Source organism: Labrus bergylta, chromosome 1 (genome assembly GCF_963930695.1).
Source record: "Labrus bergylta chromosome 1, fLabBer1.1, whole genome shotgun sequence".
Classification (NCBI taxonomy): domain Eukaryota; kingdom Metazoa; phylum Chordata; class Actinopteri; order Labriformes; family Labridae; genus Labrus; species Labrus bergylta.
In genome coordinates, this window is record NC_089195.1 from 7,655,873 (window position 1) to 7,679,753 (window position 23,881).

The 23,881-nt window shown below is 40.7% G+C and overlaps 1 protein-coding gene across 1 annotated transcript in view; it reads right to left on the reverse strand.

Moving 5' to 3' along the window:
* Window positions 1–23,881, reverse strand: part of gcgrb (glucagon receptor b) — a 68,577-nt gene that overhangs the window by 13,016 nt on the left and 31,680 nt on the right. The window contains exons 2-8 of the mRNA XM_065952723.1: window positions 6,511–6,658; window positions 6,331–6,427; window positions 6,155–6,262; window positions 3,141–3,229; window positions 2,797–2,903; window positions 1,961–2,117; window positions 1,443–1,602 (exon numbers count right to left, since the gene is read on the reverse strand). Of these exons, the coding sequence (XP_065808795.1) occupies window positions 1,443–1,602; window positions 1,961–2,117; window positions 2,797–2,903; window positions 3,141–3,229; window positions 6,155–6,262; window positions 6,331–6,427; window positions 6,511–6,564 (772 nt within the window). The 5' untranslated portion in view covers window positions 6,565–6,658. The remainder of the gene's footprint in view (window positions 1–1,442; window positions 1,603–1,960; window positions 2,118–2,796; window positions 2,904–3,140; window positions 3,230–6,154; window positions 6,263–6,330; window positions 6,428–6,510; window positions 6,659–23,881) is intronic.

Consider the following 23,881-nt stretch of genomic DNA (forward strand, 5'->3'; position numbering starts at 1 on the left):
AATGAGTAGAAGTGACCTGTGGTGTAAATGCACTTTAAATAGACAGACTAGAAAAGCGCTATACAAGCTCAAGTCTATCTACAATATCTGTAAACATTAGAGATGTTTCAACGACTAATTTCCTAGTCTGTGAATTGGAAATTTAAAGGGATACTCCACCAGTTGAAACATGAATCTGTCCTGACATTGGGTACTATATGTAGTAGAAATGTGAAATAAATTTTGAAGTTGGTGCCTTCTTGACCGAGAAAAAGGCAGAAAGTGTCTTTTTGTGGATGAAAGACACCAAATCTCAGAATGCACGACTACGCCCACTGAAGAGTGCTCTAGTTACAGACATTTACTACAACGCATACAGCCGTTTCCTCAACTGATTCCGAGATTTCTTCCAGAAGGAATAGGCATCTTGGAAATTCCTGGCAGAAAACGGACTCTATGTCTGTGTCCACAGAGATAGACACTCGTAGAGATAGCCACGAACATTCGATTCAAGCACAAGACCTTCAAAATCCCCTTCATCCAGCTCAGCTTTTTTCGCCATTATCAGCTTTCTCCATAGAGCCTGTTAGTATAGCTAGTATAGCTTTCGTTTCTGGGAGTGAGGTCCCACCCACTGATCTGTGATTGGTCTGTAGCTTCAGTGGTCGAAAATATGAGGAACTAGCGTTGTAGTTTCACCCCGCTAACCACAACAGCCGCAGATGACGCAAAATGAAGATTTTTGCTTCATCAGAAGCTCCTTTTCAGACTTAGAAGTTTCTAATGATACAAAGCTTAATGCAAATGGGTGAAGTATCCCTTTAAATTCAGACTGACTGCCTGACTAGTCTAAAGGTATGGAAACCCTCTGAAAACAGTCAAAACCTGCACTTAGGGTTAAGGTTAGGGAGAGCGGCCATACCTGTTTTATACCTTACATAGATCAGGTTTCAGGCTAAGATACCAACAGTGGGTTAAAGCACTATATCATGAGCCTGTACCATCTGTTAAGAGTAATGGTATCATCTCAGAATCTTTCCCGCTCTATTGTTCCACCAGACAAGGCTGGAATGCATTCTGGATGACCACGGATATTACAGGTGTTACAATTTCAAACTTTAAAAAAACTTACAAAAAACCCCAAAAAGTTTAAAATTAAGTCACTCACCTTGTGTTTTCATATACAGCTCTGTAATACCACACCTGTCCACTAGAGGCCCTTACATCTCAAATAATCTGACAATAAAGACCCATGATGTCATTAAAACCTTTTATATTTGTTCATTAGCCTTTCTATAGTCTACCTTTTGACCACTCCTGTAGCTACCTGGGGATTTCCTTGCTTGTAATGTCTGCATGCTTTCTAAAGACGGTGTGGCCGAGCTTGCAACTATGCTATCTGAACGCTATCGAAAGGCTACATCACACACTTTTCATTGTTTGTGCCGAGTTGTGTTTCTTACCCCAGCCAATGGCGAGGTAAATGTAGAAGTACTTCCTCTCGCTGAACACGGTGATGACCAGCAGGCTGTGCAGGTAGATGCCCTCCACCAGCAGCCAGTAGTTGTTGGCCATCACGCTGTACTGCATCATCACCATGGCACCTCGACACCATGTCACAGCCTGACAACAACACAGGACAGATGGTGAGCATGCAAATAAGAAGCCATTATTTCTCTTACAGTAAAAATGTTTTTTTTTATTTTTTTTTATTCAGAGCGCTTCTCATACGATTGTTGTTGCTAGATTATGAAAGTTAACTTCTGCCTCCCTCAGCAATGTCCGTTAGGTTTGTTTTAATAGCGCCGTGTGATTATTATTTTATTTTATTTTAGGAAATATTGCCAAGAAAACCTGAAAAGGATACTCTCAACTTTGGATAGGCTCAGTACAATACAAAATGTCTGGTTTTCTTTTGTAATCACCTGCAGATGAACACAGATCTCGTCAGCTAAGGTCAGTGTGTTGTGTGTGCTCTCACCGGTATGTTCACCAGAGCTTGTGTCCGGGTGTCACCGCTGGCGGTGGGGTCCAGTGTGAGGGTCAGCAGGGCGTCTTTGACCAGGATGGACACGGCTCTTAGGATGAACGAGGCGAACAGGTTCATGTGGATGTTGTTTCTCATACAGTGGAGCTTCCTGGTGCACAGGTGACAGTGTGTGAGGACTTTCACACATTGCATTCACTTCTCTGCATGATTCCTTATTTCCTTTCCTTTCATTTATTTACCCTCATTTTTTTGTTTTTTCTATTCTTCTCTCCTTACTCTCTCTGTGTTTTTAATGTATTTATTTCCAGTGTCTTCTGCCCTTCCCTTTTCCCTCAGGGTTCACTTTTTCTTTTTTTATTTCTCCATCCAATTCTTACTCCTTCATACCTTTCTATCCCACTCTCCTTGATCCTGTTTGGTATTATCCTTCTGTCCTTTTTCATTCTTTTTTACTATTTATTTAAAGAACAGGACAGAGTCTGAAACAGGGATGAGGGAGCGGGGGATGACATGCGGTAAAATTCCCGAGTGTGGGAGTGGAACCTGGGCCCGCCTCTTCAAGTGCCTCTGTACGTGAGAAGATTTAACCACTGAGCTACCCCCCCACCCCCCCCACCCCCCAATGTATTGATTTTTTCCATTATCTTGTTCTCCATGTCAGTCTCGTCATTCCTTTTGTCCCCCCAGCTCGCTCTTCCATTTTTTCATGTATTCCTTTCTTCTGTCTCTGGTTCACTTCCTTCAATTAAATTATGTTTTCAATTTTTCCTCTATGTCCTCCCCCCTCCCTTATTCTTCCCCCTCTTTCCTCCTCCAACATGTTGTACCTGAAAGAGATGAGGATGGCCAGGGCCAGTAGAAGAGCACCCAGGGAGAGCGAGTAGCCCACTGTGTACATGATGCGTAACTGACTGAGGATGCGGCCGTACTGCTGCTGCAGAACCAACAAGAACAAACACAAAAAGCTGTAAATTATATGAAGACAATTGGAACACACAGGGGGAGGTTATCACTGAGTCATCTCAATCATGTACTGTAGGTTAAAGTGTCAAGTCAGTTACAGACACAACCATCTGCTACTGCAGTCTTCAAACATTGAAAAAGCTGCTAACTAAAACAGGCCTGGCGCACATACACACACATAGAAAAACACTACACTGTATACACACACCTCACCCGGGTCGTCCTCACATTCGCTGGTATTCTTTCGAGCCCATTGGCCATCTTCATTGCAGACTCTGTAGATCAGACCCTGTTGAACTGTTCACACACACATACACAGAAGGACACACGACATGACATTTTTTTTTAATATAAAGACTTTATGTTCAGCTCCTGCAAGTCCGAAGTTAAAAATGTATATTGTGCATTTGTTACTTTGTAGGAAGGAGTATTGGGGCCACATTAAGGGGGGGGGGGGGATGCGAGATTTTGAGACTGATGTCATACTTTTATGAGCTTAAAGCCGTTATTTTAGTCTGTAATGTCAGTAGAGCAGCAGCCGCCTGTACAAAAATGAGAAATGTGGAATATCACACAAGTTTCACAAATAAGGAGACACTTCCTTGTGTGGTCAGTAAATCAGACTGACTGAGTATTATCTCTCTGTGGAATGAGCTGCTTTAAGGTCTCTAAATATCCCATTACTTGTGTTGGGGCTTTACGTATCCAGATATCAATCAATCAATCAATCAATTTTTATTTGTATAGCGTCAACTCATAACAAGTGCTATCTCGACACACTTTACAAAAAGCAGGTAAAAGACCTTACTTATTGCTATGTTACAAAGATCCGGCCTATCCATCATGAGCACTTTAGCAAAGCAGCAAAAGTTACAGTGTTAAGAAAAAACTGCCTTATTAAAAGGCAGAAATCTTCGGCCGGATCCCCGGCTCATGACGAGGATATGAAACTACACGTTATTTTGGCACATCAGCATCATACTGTCAGAAGTATCAGGACCCTGAAAAGATTCTGCAAGAAACTGGAGCTTTTCTGGAGAAAGAACAACACTGACTTGGAGGAAATTGCCTCTTTTGTGGCGGAGGAAACGTCTTTGAGGGTTCCTTTTTTATAATTTTCACGCAGGCTGGTGGCTGCTCTTCTGATACAACTTTTCAGAATAATAATTTTAAACATAGACTAATTTAAACTGATTTATTTCATATCACACATTAATGACTGTTTTATTGTAAATTGAACACTTCATTGTTGTACATGTACGACTTTAATCTCAAAATTTTTGAAAAAAGGTTTCTTTAATGTGGCCCTAATACTCTGTCGTTAATTAATAATGTTCTTTTTTTTTTTTTAACTCAATGCACACAATAGCCTTTATTTTTTACATTCTCCCTTATTTGAGTTGACTAAATTGTGGCTAAGTGGTTGCTATATTTCTGCCAGGTAACATGACCCATGTAAGTCCGATAAGGAAAGTCCTGAGCAAACTTCAGAAGGAGTTGAAAACTCTGTGACTGGAAGAAACATATTCTTGTATCATTGACTAACAAACAAATATCCCATTATTTTCTCTCAATATGATGCAGAGCAGAGACTGGAGAGGGACACCTCTCTGCCAGGCTTCACGTCCAGAGAGATGAAAGGTACACGCTCACTTTCACATCTTTTCAGAAACCATAAAGATAACCGAACGTTAAAAACATATTCTACACAAACGTAAGTCTCCTGGGACTTAAAGTAAGCTGATTCTTGAATAATACATGTCCTTGGCAGCCAATATTCGCCTCTTCCACTCTTTGAAACCGCTGTTCACTCTTTCGAAAAACAGCATTCATCCAAAAGGTTGCTATTCTCTTTGATTCCACTGAATGACAAGGACATCTGATGAGATGTGTCACCTTTTCAGAGTGTTTCACATTCACTCCACAGGATCAATTTAAAAACGAGTACATTGAAGAGCTCTTTCTCTGAATTCTTCTAACATGTCGTCAGCAGTTGGGCGCTGTAACCATGCCATTTTCACACGCTAAAAAAACCCATGACGTGTGTATTTTATATTTAACAAGTTGGTCTTGAAGGTGAGAAAAAAACTCTCAAACTCTGAGCTGCACTTCTCACACAGGTGTGCTAAAGAGGAGCTGTGGCTTCAAAGGGTTACATTTCTAAGTATAGATCAAAGAACTAATAATACAACACAAAAAACAATTCTCAGAAAATGTGACTTTAAAATGCTTTCTTTTACAAGGAATTCATACTTACTTACAATGAAGGGTCGCTGTGCAGAGAGTGGGTAGCTTTGTGCCACTAAGGTGATCATGTTTAGCATAAATTAATATTGTCTTTGTCTGGTCTAGTTTATTGTCTCCAAAAGCTCAGGAGTTTTCTTTTCACCATTGTTTTATTTGTTGTGTGCGATAAAGTAGTTAAAATCCAAACATAAGGGGTCTCCTAACATCTTCACCCCCCAACAATGGTGTCAGTCATCTGTGAATTTGTCCTGACCTGTGTCCATTTTCAATACAAAATCAATGCAAGTCAGTGTCTTCAGCCCTCAGCTTCCTGAGCCATAAAACACCACCGCCGTCCTCATTCATGCACAGCCTGCTCCGACCTCTACTTCAGCGGCAATGAAGTGTGGACAACAGGAACGCGAGGAATACAAAGGAGAAATCCTTCCTGCCCATTATCTCATATGCTCTTTTGTAAAGTGTCTCCAGATAACACTTGTTATGAATTGGCGCTTTACAAATGATTGATTGATTGATTGATTGATTGACCGTCAGCATTGCAGTGGCAATTCTTGGGTGTGTTGGGGCCCAGGGAAAAATCATTGGGGGGCCCTCCAACCAGCCTTCAGAGGGGCAATGAGAGTGAATGCTGTCACTCCCTTAGGAAGGTTTCCTACTGTCATTGAAAAATGTTCACATTATGTGTCGCTGATTTAGTTTAAATTTTGTCAGCCCTCTGGGGTCCCTACTTGTCTGGGGCCCCAAACAGTTGCCTGCCTTGCCTGTTGACAAGCAGTGCCTCTGGTTTGTTGTCACTATTTTAACTTTCTAGCCATTATATCCATTCCTTATATTTTCTTATTTGCACATGTTACATTATTGTGGAATTCAACTGACAGAGTATTCACTTTTTCTCTTGGAAAAGCTAAATATGGCAGATGCCCACATTCCCATTACCCTACACCATATTCTGTGCACAAACACTCACTCACAGACCTTTACGGTACCATGGCAGGAACCATGGGCAAGAGACGTTGACTGTGGTTCCTGGGAGTCCATCAGGCCAGCAGGCGTACAAGTCAAAGGTCCGGTTACACACCAGCCCTGCGGTGAAGAGCAGATCAGTAAAATGTGTCCAAACAAGAGCTCATGCTGGGAGGAGAGGTGCTCACCTGTGGCGGGGGGCGTGGTGTTGATGTTATCCAGACACTGGTTTTTGTAGCTGCTCCAGTGCTCCTTCACAAGCTCCAGGGAGTTGGCAAAGGAGACCTGCAGGAGGAGGCAATGTCCTGAAGCCTCATGTCAAGTTAAGATAATCTGTTTGAGTATATTTTTGGAAAAGAAAGTCTTACCTTTGTGCAGCTACAGAGCATAAGCAGGGCCAAGAGGAGACACACCTGGGACATCCCACTGATGCTGGGAGGATGGGGGTCGGAGGGGACCAGATCACAGAGGAGGCCCGACTCATGAGGCAGTCTGAGCCCTCACTCACCGTGTGGCCTACACACACACGCGACACAGAGGAGTTTGTTAGTAGGAAGGACGTGTGTCCCTTTGCATCCATTTCTTTATACGGGGAGATTTGAACCAACGCTGGAAGTGAGAAAGGAATGTAACAAAACAAGCAACCATTTTTTTTTAAATTGACCATTTCCTTTGCACAATTCAGCAAAAGCAATGTTTATTTTTTAACCACTTTACTAAAATAATGGTTTCTATATTTCCACACAACAGCATTAATCACAAAAGCTCAACAGATGATTGGATAATCTGATTGGAGAAGAGGAGAGGTGTTGTCATGGAGAACAATAGACTGTATAAAACATGGACGTAGTCTCAGTGACATCACTAAATGGTTTCTGAAAAAGACTTTTGAAGCCAAACAATGGCGGTCATTACAGTGGAAAATTAACTAACTTTCAGTCAACCAAGGAACAGATAGAGAAGCAGAGCTGAGGCGGGTCTTTAGCCTCCTGGCAAACAGTTACAACGCCCGCTTGTCAGTCAGATAAGCCACACCTCAATTATTTTTAACTCTTAGCCTTCACATCGAAATAGTTGTATTATAAAAAGATTTAGTCCTGTACAGTAGACATGTTTATTACTGCTTTCAAAAAAACCATTTTAACATGGGTGTTAATGGGATCTCCAGGGCTTCTGCAGCTAGCCTCAAGTGGTCAGTAAAGGAAATGCAGTTTTTTTGCACTTCCATATTGGCTTTATTTTTCAACACCTGAGGTTGCCACTTGGGGAGAACATGCTATGCTTACTCTAAAATATAGAAAACCTTAAATAAAGTATGTTTAATGAAATCTTCACACTTATAACTCTAAATACTATATTGTGTGTTTGTGTTTATTGCACGCCATGCAGCTCTTTTCCCAGAAGCATCACTTGACTTTCTTCACCCACGAAGTTGGAGAACAAAACGAAATCTGAAACGTTTCTGCAAAAAACACCTTGACCATGGAAACATTTTTGGCTAAAACGTTTCAAATTCCATTCTGTTCCAGTCTCTGTGCACCCGCTGGCGTGTGTCTACGTGATGATAATGATGATGATTGTGATGAAAATGATGATGAACCTGCATTGGGCTTTGTCAGTATGTGTCCAGCATATACTGAAGTGCTCAACATGACAACAAATCGAGCTGAACAGAGAAAGCATTTCATTCCATCACAGCACAAAGAGGTGTCCTTTTTTTTAAATGACAGCAGAGCACACAACACAAATAGCTGCTGTGGTTTTCTTCTTTTACCTTGTTGTGTTACAGTAATAAACTCTCGTTGAAACCGTGTGCAGCTCTAACAACTGTAGAGAGACAGTTTACATGCTCCTGCAGGCAGATCTCCATGTTTATCTACATGTTTGAAACATTCTGTGCGATGAAACAGATAGAGTATGAAATATGTTTGTGAGGAAATGATCTGTCACTGTTTTATAGATATGAGGCATAAAGGTTGGAGCCCTTAGCAAGCAGCTGTAGACTCATGTAATCATCCGGTCCCCCTCTGGCACCACATGATCAAGGATAAGTCTGCAGGATATTCTTTATTTTTTCTCAATAAGTCAACAAATACCATCAAATATAGACTATAAACATATGTGCAGTGCATCATAAGGCTGATATATCTCATTATAACACACCTGAGCCTAATTCTTGATTCTAATTGGCTTATTACTAGGGGTGTACATTTTTTCCTGAGTGTGTAGTGACAATATATTATTTGGTCTATTATGTTCAATGAAGAACAGTGAAATCAACAATGGGTCTCTGACGACGTGCCATGAAGCCAAACGATGGCAGTCGCCATATTGGAAATGCTTTCTCAACCAACTCTTGATCAAACTAGTAACAGGCAATGAAGTGGAGCTGAGCCCCTTGGCAAAAAGCTAAAACATCTCCACCTGTCAGTCAACTCAGCCACACCCCTAATTATGCAAACGTATGGATAACTGGTAGACTTAATACGGTCAAAACAGATGAGTAATAAAAAAAACTGTACAGTTAAATGAGCTTCTCAGACAAACACTGGATTTTGAAGCAGGATGTGAACATGTATAACATGCTAAAATGGGAATTTTAACAGGTTTTAATGGGACTTCCAGTCAGCCTCTAGTGGAAACTTGGCACAGACATAGCTCACCAGAGAACCAAGTATGTATAAATCTGCCTCTGAAAGTAGTCCATAATAGATGCATTATTTACTGCTTTTCTAAGGTTTGCCAACAAATCAAAAGTGCCAAGCGCTTGCCTTAAAACACACAAAATGTAAGCTTTTTAAAAGAAAAGACCTTCTATGCTTTGTGCTGAGGTGTCAGACAATATTGAGTAACAGCTTTTATGCCTTTATTGGAGGACAGTGGATAGAGTCGGAAATCAGGGAGAGAGAGAAAGTAGAGGGATTAGGACTCTCAAGAACAGCTGTCGATGTGATTTGCCTATGTGCACTTCCTGTCTGCAGCCGTGTGTCCGATCAGACTTAAAGCTGTTTGTTCGCACTTACTGACGTTGTTTCTGCTCCAGATCCTTGCTTATTACTTACTCTCTGATGAGCGTCGCTTTGGATAAAAGCATCTGCTTCAATGAAATGTAAAAACTGAAGAATTGTAGTGTAAAAATGACATGCGGCAAAGGAGCCACAGGTCGGATACGAACCCGGACTGCTCGCTTTGAGGACTGTAGCCTCTGTACACTGGGCGTGAGAACTAACCACAAGGCCACTGGCACCCCTCTTTCATTTAATTTTTTTATGAAACTGCAGTCCTTAAATCTTTATTATGATTTCTCTTTTTTCGTTCTAGTCAAAAAACAAGCTTTGACAACGTCTGTCTGCCCCCTTCCTTGAGTGTAGTCACATTGAGTACATTATTTAATCTGTCATGTTGAATTAAGTGTTCAATGTTTTATGTTTCATGTTTCATGTTCAAGTACAAGCGTGAGTTTTGTGACATGGTACGTGCAAAGCAGCTGACAAGGAAGGAGAATTTCTGCCACTGAGAAGGTAAAAATGACCAGATCAATTATCAGACTTGGACTCTCTAGTTTTCTGACTACTCAAAGTGCTTTTACACCGCAGGTCACACCTACACATTCACACACTGATAGCAGTGGTTGCTATAGCCCCGTTTCCACCGAGCTGTCCGGTTTGGATCAGTACGGTTTGGTTCGGTAAAGCCTGATCCTGTTTGCGTTTCCACAGCCAACCGTAGTTACCGTACTCTTTTTCTGGTAGGCGGCGCGTAAGCCGGATGCCAATAGTCGCGTCAGTTACGTAATAGCGTGACATCATAGCAGTGTGACACATTATACCCCGCTAATAAATTTGAAGAAGAACGCGACACAGTAAACAAAGAGCAACAATGGAGGACATCCATCAATTTGTGGTTTCTCTCATTGACTTGCGATTCTTTGTTACAAAACGCAATCAAGTTTGTTTCAGACGGGGCTGTGTGCCGCGAGGAAAAATACAGCCGTCATTTTTTACCGCTGTCGCACAGGAAGTGACGATTCTTTCGACCAATCAATGGACTGCAGTGTTTAGCTCCACCTTTTAGGGTCGGATCGGTAGATTTGGCACCACAACAGAAGGGTAGCAAGAAGTAAGACAGTACAGGATGGTAATTTGGGGACCTTTCCCGACTTTTGATAGTGAAAACGCCACAAAATGCATGCCGTACGAACTGAACTGAACTGCTTGGTGGAAACGGGGCTTATGTAGTGAGACCATCAGAAATAACTAACCTCATTCATACGACACAGAGGCGATTTGGGGTGTTGCCCAAGGACACGTCAGACATGTAGGTAGAGGAGCTGGGGATCGCACCACCCCGCACGACCGACTCTACCAACTGAGCCACAGTTGCCCCTGTTTCAGTCAAGTGACCGGTGTGGAGAGCAAAAAGATTGTAGGAAAGCAGCTGCCGCCATTGAACACTCTATGGAGCGGTAGCAGGGGCTTGTTTATTTTCCATCTCTTTAAAACATTGACATTTACATCACCTGACAACAACAGAAAAACAGAGATATTAAGAGAAACTGCAACTTGTACTCCTTATACAGCACCTGGGACACTATTTCAATAAATGAACTGCAAAGTCCTCACCAGAACTTCACTTTGATGATGTTTACGTACATTAAGTGGAGAATCCTTCCTCTCACACTGCTGCTGCAGGATGAAAGTCTGTGAAAGTACAGACAGTTCGATGTATTTTTTGACTTGGCTGGGTCAGTAATGCTGCTGTTTTTTTTGGCGTTAGTGTTAATAAGCTAATATTAGCTAGTTAACATACCTAATGAGAGTATTCGGATCACTGTCAGTGTTCTGGGGCAGTAATGTTAGTTAAAAGGCAGAAATATTTTGGCTCAAGTTAACACAATATTTGCAGTTAGACTGAGGAGAAGTCTGTTCTTATGTTCCCTCACAGGGACAGCGGGGTGACTAACAGCATTCATTCACAATCTCCTCCTCTCTGGGTTTTCTTTCTCTGATTCTATTATGTAGATAGAAGCACAACTTGGGCTTGTCTCCTCATTGGTTAGTGCATCTAATTGAATAACAACTGTCTTTTGTTTAGAAAAATTGAAAATGAAACTGAACATGTAGATAGCAGCTGTGAGCGATAACTTCTCTGTAGCATGCAGCAGTAGGAAGCCTTTCTTTGCCACCATGAAATGTGTGACGAGACTTAAGAACTCTTCAGCATTCTATATATAAACCAATACATCAAGTATCTTACCCTATGAATAAAATCAATTTTACGTGGCATCACTTTTGATCTGAGTTGTTGTCTTCATGTAATTTAATCTCCGATCCTCCTCGTAGCCAACCACAGTTCCAGAAAGATGCACTCGATTTTCATGGCTACTAGAGCATATAAGAGCATGCCTGCTAGCGTATGTGTGCGTGTGTGTGCGTGCGTGCGTGCGTGCGTGCGTGCGTGTGTGTGTGGACTTGTATGTCACTGGGCTGTGAGCGTCTGTGTGTCTGTTTTTACTGAACCACAAGACTGGGCAGAGCTCACTGCATTACAACAGGATTGTGTACAACTGATAGCCTTATCGATTGAACAGGTGTTACATTACACACACACACACACACACACACACACACACACACACACACACACACACACACACACACACACTTGAATGAGCATGATCTAATGTCTTTTCCAGCATGTTTAAAGCTCTGATTTCCAGAAAAGCAGCACCTTAGCATTTGAATGCCAGTACCTGATGTTTTGCAGATGTTTTGTTGCTGCTTTTGAGTTGAAATGACTCACTATACCATCGATCTTTTCTCTCCAAGATATCAACTTTTGTGAGGGTTTTAGCAGGAATTGGAAATTGTCGTTCTTCATAAGGGTTTTCCCCCGAATAGGGATGCAATGATATGCATCGTAATTTCTCATGCTATGAGACCCTGATGTAAATAATTGATAACTTGAATCCAAATTAAACTGTATGATTCATGCAACATTTTGAGTGCACTTTCCAGGAAGGGAGTGCTTCTCTTTTCTGTCCATTTACTCAGAGGACTCATGTTTGTGAATTATTCTTGCATCTTTATTCTTCTTCATCTTTGTGCTGGACTTATTGAACATGGCAATAATAAAAAAAACACACACGTCTTATCACCATATGATAAATATAGAGCAGTGTGTACGTGTTAGGAGCGAGACAACGTCAGGGATGGAAAGCTAAAAGAATATCTGTACAGCGCTGCATGCTGTATGACTACTACCAGTCGGTGTGAGTCACCGTTTTATCTTTGGAATATATTTCACAATGATACTCTGTTCATGTAAATCAGAACACATGACTGCATGCTTCTGGCTCCTGCTTTGTGTTTGCTCATGTAGCCACTGCAGCACCCTGGGGATATCTGCTTAAAAAGACAAGACTTTAAGCCATTATTTGCATAGTTTATTTGCCTCCCTCTGTTTTACACACACATGCTTTATATGTCGATGGAAAAAAGAGGGGGGAATGAAAAATATAGTCTCCTCTGCACTATGAGCTCATCACACATTAATCAGTCTGAATCGTTAACCAATCTTTTATCTAAAGATCTATGTGAATCGGTCCGTGGAGGCCTTGATCGGTAAAACCATACTATGAACCGGTCGATGGAGTTTCAAAGTTATCAACCGGTTCACTAAGGCTTTGCTTCCTGTCCTACTGTGTTTAGCATCTTTGATCTTCCGACACTGAGTTCAACCTTCTACCTCTCACAAGAGTAACATGGAGTTTGCATTTTCTCTCCATGCATGAGTGGGTTTGCTGGCTTCCTCCCACAGTCCAAAGACATGCTCGTTCAGTTAATTGGTGACTCTAAATTACCCGTAGGTGTGAAGCAGTGTGGCTGCTTGTCTGTCTCTACATGTCAGCCCTGTGAATGGCGTCCAGTCCAGGGTGTAACCGGAGATTAGGCTACCCGGAGAAGACTATAGGGTATATGTGAACGCAAAAAGCAATAGTCAGATAGTCTCCTGCTGTGAGGAGAATATGTGAACGGCTAGGTCGGGAGAATCTCTGGAGCGGTCCTCCTGTAATTATCGAGATCACCCGGAGTGCATATGAGTGCAACAGCTATAGAGTTTTTTACCATCATGGGACCAGGTGTTAAACTCCATCCTTTTGTGTGACAGTCATTTAGAAATCTAAGAAAAATAACTCATCAAACATGAGGAAAACTGCCCTCAATTCAAAGCACAACAGAAGTCCATCAGGAAAACAGATTGATCCCCATTATCATTAAGGTTGTGCAGTCCATGCTGCCCACCATGAGCATCTTCCAATTATGTTGTTAAAATCAATAATCCGACATTCTGTGATGAGAGGCGGGTAATTAGGTAGAGCATTGGGAGTATGTGGGTGGAGACAGCGAGCGGCATGGTGTCAGTAATGAAGCTAAACAGAGCGGTTATTATGATGTTTCTGCTTCAGTGAGTCTCTCTGCCACATGTTGACACTGACAGGCAGCTGATCTAAAACTCAGATATCCATTTGTGGCATTTGCTCTTTCCAACGTTTCATTATCATAATTTGTAACTTGGCTGTTTCTTTTAATCCTTCTTTACAGTTTACTTACTCTTCAGGCATGTCAGTGGAAATGGCCCTTATTTATTCAATCATATCTTCATAATCAGAATTAGAAATACTTTATTGATCCCAGGGGAAATTTGGTATGGAAATTAGGCTATCATCAATTGTCTCTTTATTAACGCTGGAGGTTGGAGCTTTTATTTCAAAGGTGGAACATTTGTGCAGTATATGGCATGGATGCTCAGATGCAATGGAGAGCCAACACTTTATGAATGATCAAGTTTGTTTTGTTTGTTAAGCACCATACAGTCATAGAACACACCACTGTTTAATTATACAGGTCTCAAGTACTTGAGTCTGAAAACTGGTCAAGTGCTTGAGCTCAGGTGCGCCTTAAGCCTTCTGGCAAACAGCGACAACACGTCCACCCTTCAGTCAAATCATCCATAACCCTAATAATGCAACTGCGTATGAATAACTCTTAGGCTTAATAAAATCAAAATGGATGAGTTCTGAAAAATTCAACACATGTACAGTGTGAACCGATAAAGACAGGAGAAATTCAGACATTTTTTTAAACTGGGCTGTAAACATGATTATTTGTGCTGTAAAAATGTACATTTTAGGGGACCTAATGGGGATTCCTTGGCTTTTGGAGCCAGCCTCAAGTGGACACTCAAAGAATTACAGGTTGTTTTTTGTTGCACTTCCACATTGGCTTCATTTCGCTTGACCCTGAGTTACCTCACATCTTTTACAGATTCATGTCTGAACTTTTTACTTGTTTTGTATTAAACATTATAAGCCAGGCTCTATTGTATGAATCAGGGGTTCTCAAACTCTTTTGGCAGAGTTTTTTTTCAGCCAAGTACCCCCTTATTTAGCCAAGAACATTTTTCAGGAAATAACTTGGGAAAACAACATGAATAAATCTATGCAGTGGTCTTCATGGAACTGTTGGCTAATGTCACTCTGCAAAAGACACACATTAGGGAGCATCAGAAGACGTGGAGGTGAATCCAGAAACTGACAATGTTTATTTTTATTTGTTCTGACGAGTTCTTCGTCTTACATCTCATTTTCCCCAACTGATTCATTACCTTGTTTCAAACACCTGTCCATTTTTATCTTCCTGGTCGCACTCTTGTTAGCATAGCAACACTGTTACATCAACAGACAGGCCCTCTGGTCCAAGCGGTTATGCACATAATGCATGCTATATTATATTATATATTATATATTATAAATGAAAATTCTGGAAATAGTTCCATATTTGATGTTGCATAGAGAACATATGCTGTTCTTTAAGTTGTCTTTAATCAGTGTATGGATTTTCCTAGAAATCATTATATTGGTTTGTTGTGTTGCAACTTTTTTTTTAATGACATCTGTCAAATATCCCCTTGCAGTACTCCCATGTAGCCCTAGGGGTACGCCGTTTGGTACTATCGGCTAAATATCCTGCAGAAGTCTTTTAAAACAGAGATACCTGACTATTAAACTCAAAGAAACGCTGACTAAAGCATTTTCACTCTAAACATTTTTGGTCGACTCTCTGGCGCTATACTTGCCTCGAGCTGAAAAAATGAGCTGCCTCTGAACTCAGCTTCTGCCATTGACATCTTAAGATTCAGACACTGAAAAACTGAAATTCTTCATCCAGCTATTAATGTCTGTGCTGGAAATGTTTTAATGACCTGTCATCCAGCAACAAGCCAGTGCTAATGGTAAAACATTAACAGGTCTTAAAGGTAAAACCTAATATTTTTTAAAAAGAAGCAGGAGATGCGTGTGAGGTTTAAATAAAACATTTAAGAAATTATAGAATATATATATTTTTTAAATTGAATGTGCAGCCCTTAAGGTGTATCTGAGTTTTAAACCAAGTATGAACAGGCTAAGATAGATAACGTTTAACAAAAATAACGTTTAAAGCTCTTGTGAGGAACTTTTGGTTTGTGTTTGATTCTGGCGCCCCCTGTGGACAAAGCTGTGCCTCTAAAGTGTGTTGATTTTGCCTGTACTGTAAGTAGTAAGTCGTTTTTTGGGGGGTTATTTTTGGGCATTTTTGCCTTTATTGGATAGGACAGCTAAAGAGAGACAGGAAATGTAGGGAGGTGAGAGTAAGGAACGACCTGCAGCAAAGAGCTGAGGTTGGATACGAACCCACAGCCGCTGCGATATGGACATATAGCCTCTGTACATGGGGCGTGCAACATAACAGCTACTATCCGTCCCTCACGATATAAGTACAGATTTTTTAATAAAAAAATTAATTAACAGTCAAATGTTTCACTCATTAAGAATCTTTCAGTCTAAAAAAGAAATGATTAATCTTGAAGCTAACGGACTTATTCTCCTTTTGTAGCTCATAAAGAGTTATCAATATTCATTTCAGTCTGTTTCATAACCAGCTAATAAAGTCATCACAGGAGCTTTGATGCGTAAAAATTAGTGGTTTACACCAAATTCCTCTCTTTTCTATTTTATTGGCACAGGAGCAAAATGTCCAACAAAAGGAAACTTCAACTGTAAAAAGAAGCAAGAATATGTCTTTACTTTCTTTTTCTTTTGAAAGTTGGATGAACTGTCGCTCTAAGTCTACAAAAAGTCATGAAGCCATGTCCTTCAAGGACCCTCACACCTTTCCATCTCCTCCTCGGTGACGGTAGTTTGGCAGGCTTGGCTATGGTGACAATCTTACGAGTGTGTGACGTGTGAAGCTGTGTGCAATGATTAACAGAGGTAGGCGATGGAGGTGAACCAGAATCTGCTCCTTCTGCAGATGCTACACTTCACAAAGAGCCAGAGCCATCTCGTTTTTTCTTTTCATCCCCCTCAGTGTCTTTTCATCACAGGTTCTCCTTGTCCTTCACCGACTCCTCGACTTATTAACCCTTCAAACACTCGCAGGAAAACTGGCTTTTCAGAAGCGGGGTAAAAAAAAAAAGAGAGTTTTTCCATCATCCCGATCCTTGAGAGAATCCTGCCCTGTTCCCTTCCTTGTTATTTCTTTTGCCTTCTCGGGGGAGAATTGTTTGACCATCTTGTTTCCTGTCTTATTCGTCCCGTGTGGAAGGTCAACACGATGGGAAAAAAGCAGAGGAAGCAGAAGAGGATCCGACAGGGAAATCTGAAGTCATCTGTAACACACTTTCACATACAGTTTACAAATGCTTCTTTACATTACCATAGGAACCATACCCTGCAAACATATAAGCTTCTTTTCCTCAAGTGTTGTGGTGGAATGCCTGATAGTCACTTCACAGTATTAACACTTAAAAATGAGCCATCCCGACACTTCTGCTTTGATGATGAATTTCTTGCTCTTCACTTCCCAAACAGCAGCATTATTGAAGCATGCCACATCGAAAACACATTAAACTGTTTATACTTTTGTTGTCTTTTATCCTGCAGCAGCCTTAGTAAGGATTCTCCACTGAATATAAGACATCATCAAGTTCTGACACAGACTTCCTCTGTTTTTAAAGACAGAAATGGTGTCCCATGTGTTGTTTAAGGATTGCAAGTGCCCAAAACGTATAATATATCTCTGTTTTCTGTTCCTTTTTTTGCCTTTCCTGAAAAATCCCTGAAGTGTTTGCGCATCTTTAGCTCAAACTGAGCAACACATTCTAGCTCAGCTAACAACTCCAATGTGGCATCCTAGGTGAATTTGTATTCAAGCAAATCATTTATTCACTTCGTCTTTCCTTCATCTCCTTTAAAGAAGAAGGAAACAATCGTTTCCTTCTTCCTTTCATTAAAAGCATTACAGGTCGTGCTTTGTTGCGTTGATAGTCAACAGGGCAGACAGGTAGCCCTCAGGCAACAGTTTTTGGGACGGCATTGGCAAAGTATGACCCACCGCCTCTGATTGGCTTACCATTATATTCTTACAAAACCAACCAAAAAAACCAACAACTAGTACTAGCCAACAGTAGCGCATGTCATGCCTTCAACCCCCTAAGACAAAAATTGCAGCGAACTATTGAATGATGGGCATCAGAGGGGATTAAGAAATAGACAGTGTAGACAGAAAAAAAAAGTGTTGTTGTGCGGGGTATATGCAGGTATGATACTCACGACTAAAACACAGATGGAAGTTTTTAATCTAAAAGAACATTGGGCTAGCCTATTTCAAGCCAAATCAACATGTTTGATAGCACGTTAGCTAGTCAGACGACGGCCCACATTAGCATTCAACTAGTCTTAGCAAACAATAAAGAGGTAAATTCTTAGCATACTACTATATTACATGAGCTAGATATTAACACATTTACTATGTAGCAACACCATATAATAATTTTAGCTTTAGCCATCTTTACCTAACAGTTATGTAAGGTTTGTTTTCTGAATGCCAAAATTCTCTCAAGTTATCATAGGGATATCAAATAAGGTGTTTTAGTTTTTTAATGCAGACAGTTGGTGTAAAGGGCAATAAAAAGACAAGAGACTTTGACGGTTGTAGGCAAATCTTAACCAGGCTCCTTTCACCATCAGCGTAAATGTTCAGTAACATGTTAATATAGCTTTGTACACTTTTTTTTGGAGGGCTACAGAGTTTAAGATTGCTTTGGATGCTTTTCCAACTGTGAAACCTGAGGGACTTTTTTCCATCAGTAAAACAAAAAGTTTTAATCAATATTATTTATCATATAATTAAATTGTATGGTAAGCAGCATAGCTGTGTAACAAGTGGGACAAGTGTAACATGCTACATAGATTTGTCACTTGTTTGGTTTGTATGTCAGCCAGTAACATCCACCAGTGTCTGTAGAAAGAGGATAAATTGTTTCCCCTCATTGCCTGTATATAAACACAACAGCTCTCCGTCATGCCTCTCAATATTTTGACTAAGCACAATTAAAGAATGCCCCAAATTATCACCACTTCTACTTTGCAGACATCTGTGTTGGAGAGGGATTTTTGGTGCAGCTGAGGAACTCACAGATGGTCTTACAGATGTGTGCTTTTTGCAGTGTTCAGATTAAAGTGGTGTTTTTGTTATAAAATGGAATCATAGCAGTGCTGTATCTGAAGTGTCCAGTGGTGTGTGTGTGTGTGTGTGTGTGTGTGTGTGTGTAAGAATCCAGCGGTGTCCAGATGAGCGTCCTAAAACCTGTGTGTGAATGTGAGGAGAAAGAGAGAGGGGAAGACACATGGGAAGTGGGCTTGGCCAGTACATACCATTCTCAGTGTCCCGTGGAGCATGCCAAGAGCTAGATCCTAAATCCTCAGCCATGCACTCCCTCGACATCTCCATAAAAATGCTTCACTTATACCACTGATATTCTGCTCGCCTCCTGCTATATGTTCTCCTTTAGCCTCGCATTGCTCCCATACACATCCTCATTACTATGGATACAAGGTACAGCACATTCCCCAGCACACACACACACACACACACACACACACACACACACACACACACACACACACACACACACACACACACACACACACACACACACACACACACACACACATACATGTACATGCATACTACTTATACACAACCAATTGATTTAATAAGTAGAAAATAAATGACCTCATGTAACTAATTGTAGCCTCATGCAGCTGGTTAAGTGGAATTAGAGATGCAAACATATAGAACATGGACATACAGTTTATACAGCCTCGTCTACCTAGAGGTGCTTCCAGAGATTTTGGGCCCCATAAAAAAATTCAAATAATTTGATGTTGTGGGGTAAAAAGTGAGTGCACTCGCTCAAACATTTTCTCAGACCTTTCTCAGTCATGGGCCCTTAGAATCATCCTAACTTTTCTCTCCCCAACGCCGCTCCTGACGCTACCTTGGGTTTAACTTTTCCAATAAATAAATTCAGAAGATAGTTCTTTAAAGGTGGAGTCAGCAGCATTGTTGGATGCAGCTTGTAAACACAACCTTCAAACTGGGCTCATCGCTACCTGAAGCGCAAACAGCACAACGTATTGTCTATGTTTAAGGCTTGTACCAACACTGCAAGCTACAGCACGCTAGCACAAACTAAATGCTGGTGTTTGGCACCTGCCTGTCCAACAGAAAGCAGACAAAGGTTCAACCTCATTTTGGAACTAGCTTTAGCCACTTGGCGTTTTGCCTCATGTGATTATATATTATGCAGGGGTGGTGTGAAGTATGTGTAGATTTTCATAAAGCATTTACTCACCCATACTATACACCCACACACTAATCATATCTATTTTAACAACAAACGTAATTACTATTTTAACGATCTATATTTTTTTAAATATCTAAAGTAGGAGTAATGAACAGAGTGGCAACATGTGAATCTTTAATGCTTAACCCTTTAAGGGCTCAAAAAGACGTTTGGTCAAAGTCATAACCCACAATAGAAATGTGCCCCATGTAAATACTAAAAACCAAAAAGGAATAGCAGCATGTTGCAACACGGCCTAAAACGCTGATCTTAATATAATCCACTCCTCTGACAAAAGCAAATTGCCAATCATCATTTAGGATTTTGGCGTAGCAAATCAGATTTGAAGGGTGGCCCAAGCCATCCCTGGCCACTCCCTGGGTCCGCCCCTGACAGCTTTAATGCCACCAAACCCACATGACGTCAGATACTTTGATTAACCAGCAGAGAGCCAGCAGCATGAAAGGAATGAATTTATCAACCATCAGAACTCAATTAGGCCCACAGTGAATATCTGCAGCTCTCCACACATCCTGTGATCCCTGAAGCTGTGGGGTTCACAAAACACGTTAAATATAGTTACTTAGGGACACACTGCTGCTGGTTTGAAGCTCCTGGCCATTGCTTACAATTATGTTAACCATAATAGAAGAAGACGATGTGCAGCCTCTCACGACACCGCTCTTTTACACGGTGTTTACAGGGTGCTCTGACAATATTGATGAGTTAACGGCCTGTAGCGTTTCCTTTTGTAGACACAGTGTTATCCCCGCTAACGTGGTCAGGGTTGTCCCTCTGAGCCACCACAGCTTCCAGGTTGGGTTCTTGTGTTGTTTCTGTCTTTGTGTTGTTTTTTTGGTTCTTTTGTGTTTGTGTTCTTGTGCTTTGTTCTAATGTTGCACTTTGCAAACCTGTGTTTAAAGTTGATACATAAACAGGGAAACATTTTAAATGAAGGTTACATATTCACCATTAACTAGTTGCTTATTAGCGTCCTATTTAGTAGCGTACTGGCTGCTTATTAGTCATTATTAAGCACTTATTAGGACCTTATATTCTACATGACCAGAGTCTATAGGTCATTGAGTTTGCCCTCATTACCCTCCTCATTACTGTTTATTGATGGTATGTTAGGAAGTTGTTGAACCTGCATTATGGTCTTCATAAGCTTTTGCTTACTTCTACCTTATAGGGGCCATACTAAGCGAAGCATATTAAGATCATCATTCATGTTCAACTACTTCCTCACTAACTATCAATAAGCTGTAATAAGGAGGGTATTGAGGAAAAACTCTTGTGTAACTGGCCTATCAGATTTAGACTCTGGTCATGTAGAATAAGGTAATTGCTTAATAATGACTAATTTAGCAAGCTAATAAGCAACTAGTTAATGGTGAATATTGTGAACTTCACTTGTGAACATCACTAAAGCTGAGGGATTAAAGGTCAACATTTTTACATTAACACGTAACCGTGTCTGATCATGGCTGCAAAACAAGTAAATCATTGATTTTATAAGTTTTACACAAGCAGCAACCTCCATTCTTGAAAAATGAAGCCAATACGGAATTCCTTCAGTTCATCGAGGGAAACACAGGTGATATCAACGGCGCCTTTCTGAAAAGTTGAAAGATTTTCAACTTGAGCGCTTGGAGCGGAGCACTTGGAAAAAGGACGCTGAGCGAAGCACATTTTCTCCAGGCGGCCGCCTGCTGCTGCAGACGCTCTATCATCATTGAAACAGTTTTTTTTGGGTTTTTTTAAAGATGCTGGCGCTCAGAATAAAACGCTAGGTGGACACAGAGCCTACACACTCATGTCTACATCATGTACCCCTGTGCTGCTAGTTTCTATAGAAACAGCAACAAAAACATCAGAATTAGGAGAAGGACAAAAAAGAAGCCTGACACATCTCTCACTTCCACATATGAGGACAAATATCGCAACAAGTGAGTGTGTTAGTGTGTGTCATATCCAAACTAACCAACCACCATGTCTCCAAGTCATGCATTTAGCACATTTACTAAACGTACACAACAGACTCCATCACACCTAGGACGACAACAAACATGCGGGACACAACCTGGTTTCTGTTAGCCTGCTATAGTGATTAACAGATAGAGGGACACTGCACAAAAACACACAGACACTGCTCTTTGTAGTGGCTTCAGATTGCACAAAGGGAAAAGAATAACTGACTGCTAAAGGAAGGTTAAGTAACTGACAGCCCTGCTCCTTTAAAAAGAGTTATGTAGCTGCTTTTTCCACAAGTCAAATGTTCGTGTGTGTGTGTGTGTGTGTGTGTGTGTGTGCCTGCCTCCTGGCACCCGTATTGTGACCACAGTTCATGAAAACACACTTAAGATGTGTGGGAGTCAACACGCAACTGCCTGGTTTATCTGAACAAACACAAACTGAAGAATTCAAAGGAAATATACATGTGTATAACGTCCTCAACAGTCCAAAAGCACAGGCATAAATACGGCGTATCTGTGTTTTCATTCCACTACTTTTAAATCTTCTGACTGACATAAATGCCGGAAAAGCTTTTGGGAAAGTGTTATTTTTAATCTGTCAAACATCAGAGCAAATATCTGACATTTCTTTATGTTTCTGAGATGGAGAGATGGGTTGTGAATGGAATTGGAAAAGCTGCTTGAAACAGTGCTGCTTAAATCGTAGCAGAGCGGCCACAAGGCAGAAAAGGCCCTCCGCTTCGTCCCACTCAAACAATAAACGGTCACATAACACACGATCAACGGGCGAAAATAGCTCACACTATGAGGATGCAACTCTGGTTGGAAGTCTTCCACAAATAAAATGATGTGTATAAAGCCAATAGAATACATTACTTAAAGCCACACTTCTCCTCCGGCTGTTGTTTCCGGGCAGAAATTAACTAAATACATTTATAGTGAAATAAATAAGTGTGATGGTATTGTTTGAGGTTAATGTGAGACCCTTCACTGTGGTTACCATGACAGCAGTGATACCCCACTTCTCTTTACGGGATAAAAAACCTTCAGTCAGAATTCACAGACGATTAGAGATGTACACAGATTGTAATCTGAGCTGTAAAAACTGTACCTCTTCACCCTCCGATTTAAAGATCTTATATGTAAGATATCTACTGAATTAAATGATAAAATGACGGGTAGCCATCTGATTATGTATTACAGTCACTTGTGTTGTTAATATGAAAAAAGATGGTATGCTAAGTTTTCTTCTTCATGCTCCTGTTTGTTCATGGACAGTGTGTAGGTATTTTATTTTAAAAAGTGTTGTTGTTTTTGTTCATCTCATGATGTCCAACATAACAATGAATGAATGAAGTCATAAATTACAGTAATATATCAGAGGTGGAATGGTAAGAAGTCGTCCCGCCCTGATCCATTGTGGATGTGGAAACCCACATACAAACTTAAATAAACTAATACATTTGGGATTTTGTTTTTATTTATTCTGTACCAATTTAAAGCATGAAACGTCTGTGTAATCCTCTTTTTCCTCATGAAGGAAAAATTATATTATATTGTTTTTAATTGTCTAATGTTTTAAACTGAATCTGTGTGAGCAGAGAGGAGAGAAAAGAAAAGAGGTTAAATTTGAGCCCATTCATCCCCGTCAGATTAAAACATGTTTACCATTTAGTAAAGAAACATAATTAGATAATTCTGTTAAAGCTCAATAGACCATATGTGCCAGAGGCATCCAGTGCCAGAGCTTAATCTTGTCTGTGTGTGTGTGTGTGTGTGTGTGTGTGTGTGTGTGTGTGTGTGTGTGTGTGTGTGTGTGTGTGTGTGTGTGTGTGTGTGTGTGTGTGTGTGTGTGTGTGTGTGCGTGTGTGTGTAAAGAGAGACAGAAAAAGAAAGTGTGTATTTTGTGTCCTCAAGGGCTTGGCTAATAACTTAACAGAGTCTGTTTGGTTGTAGTGTTGGTGCCTTTAAATCTTATAATGGATCATAAGATTCATCCTAGTGTCTACAGAAAGCTCAAAGGCCCGATACG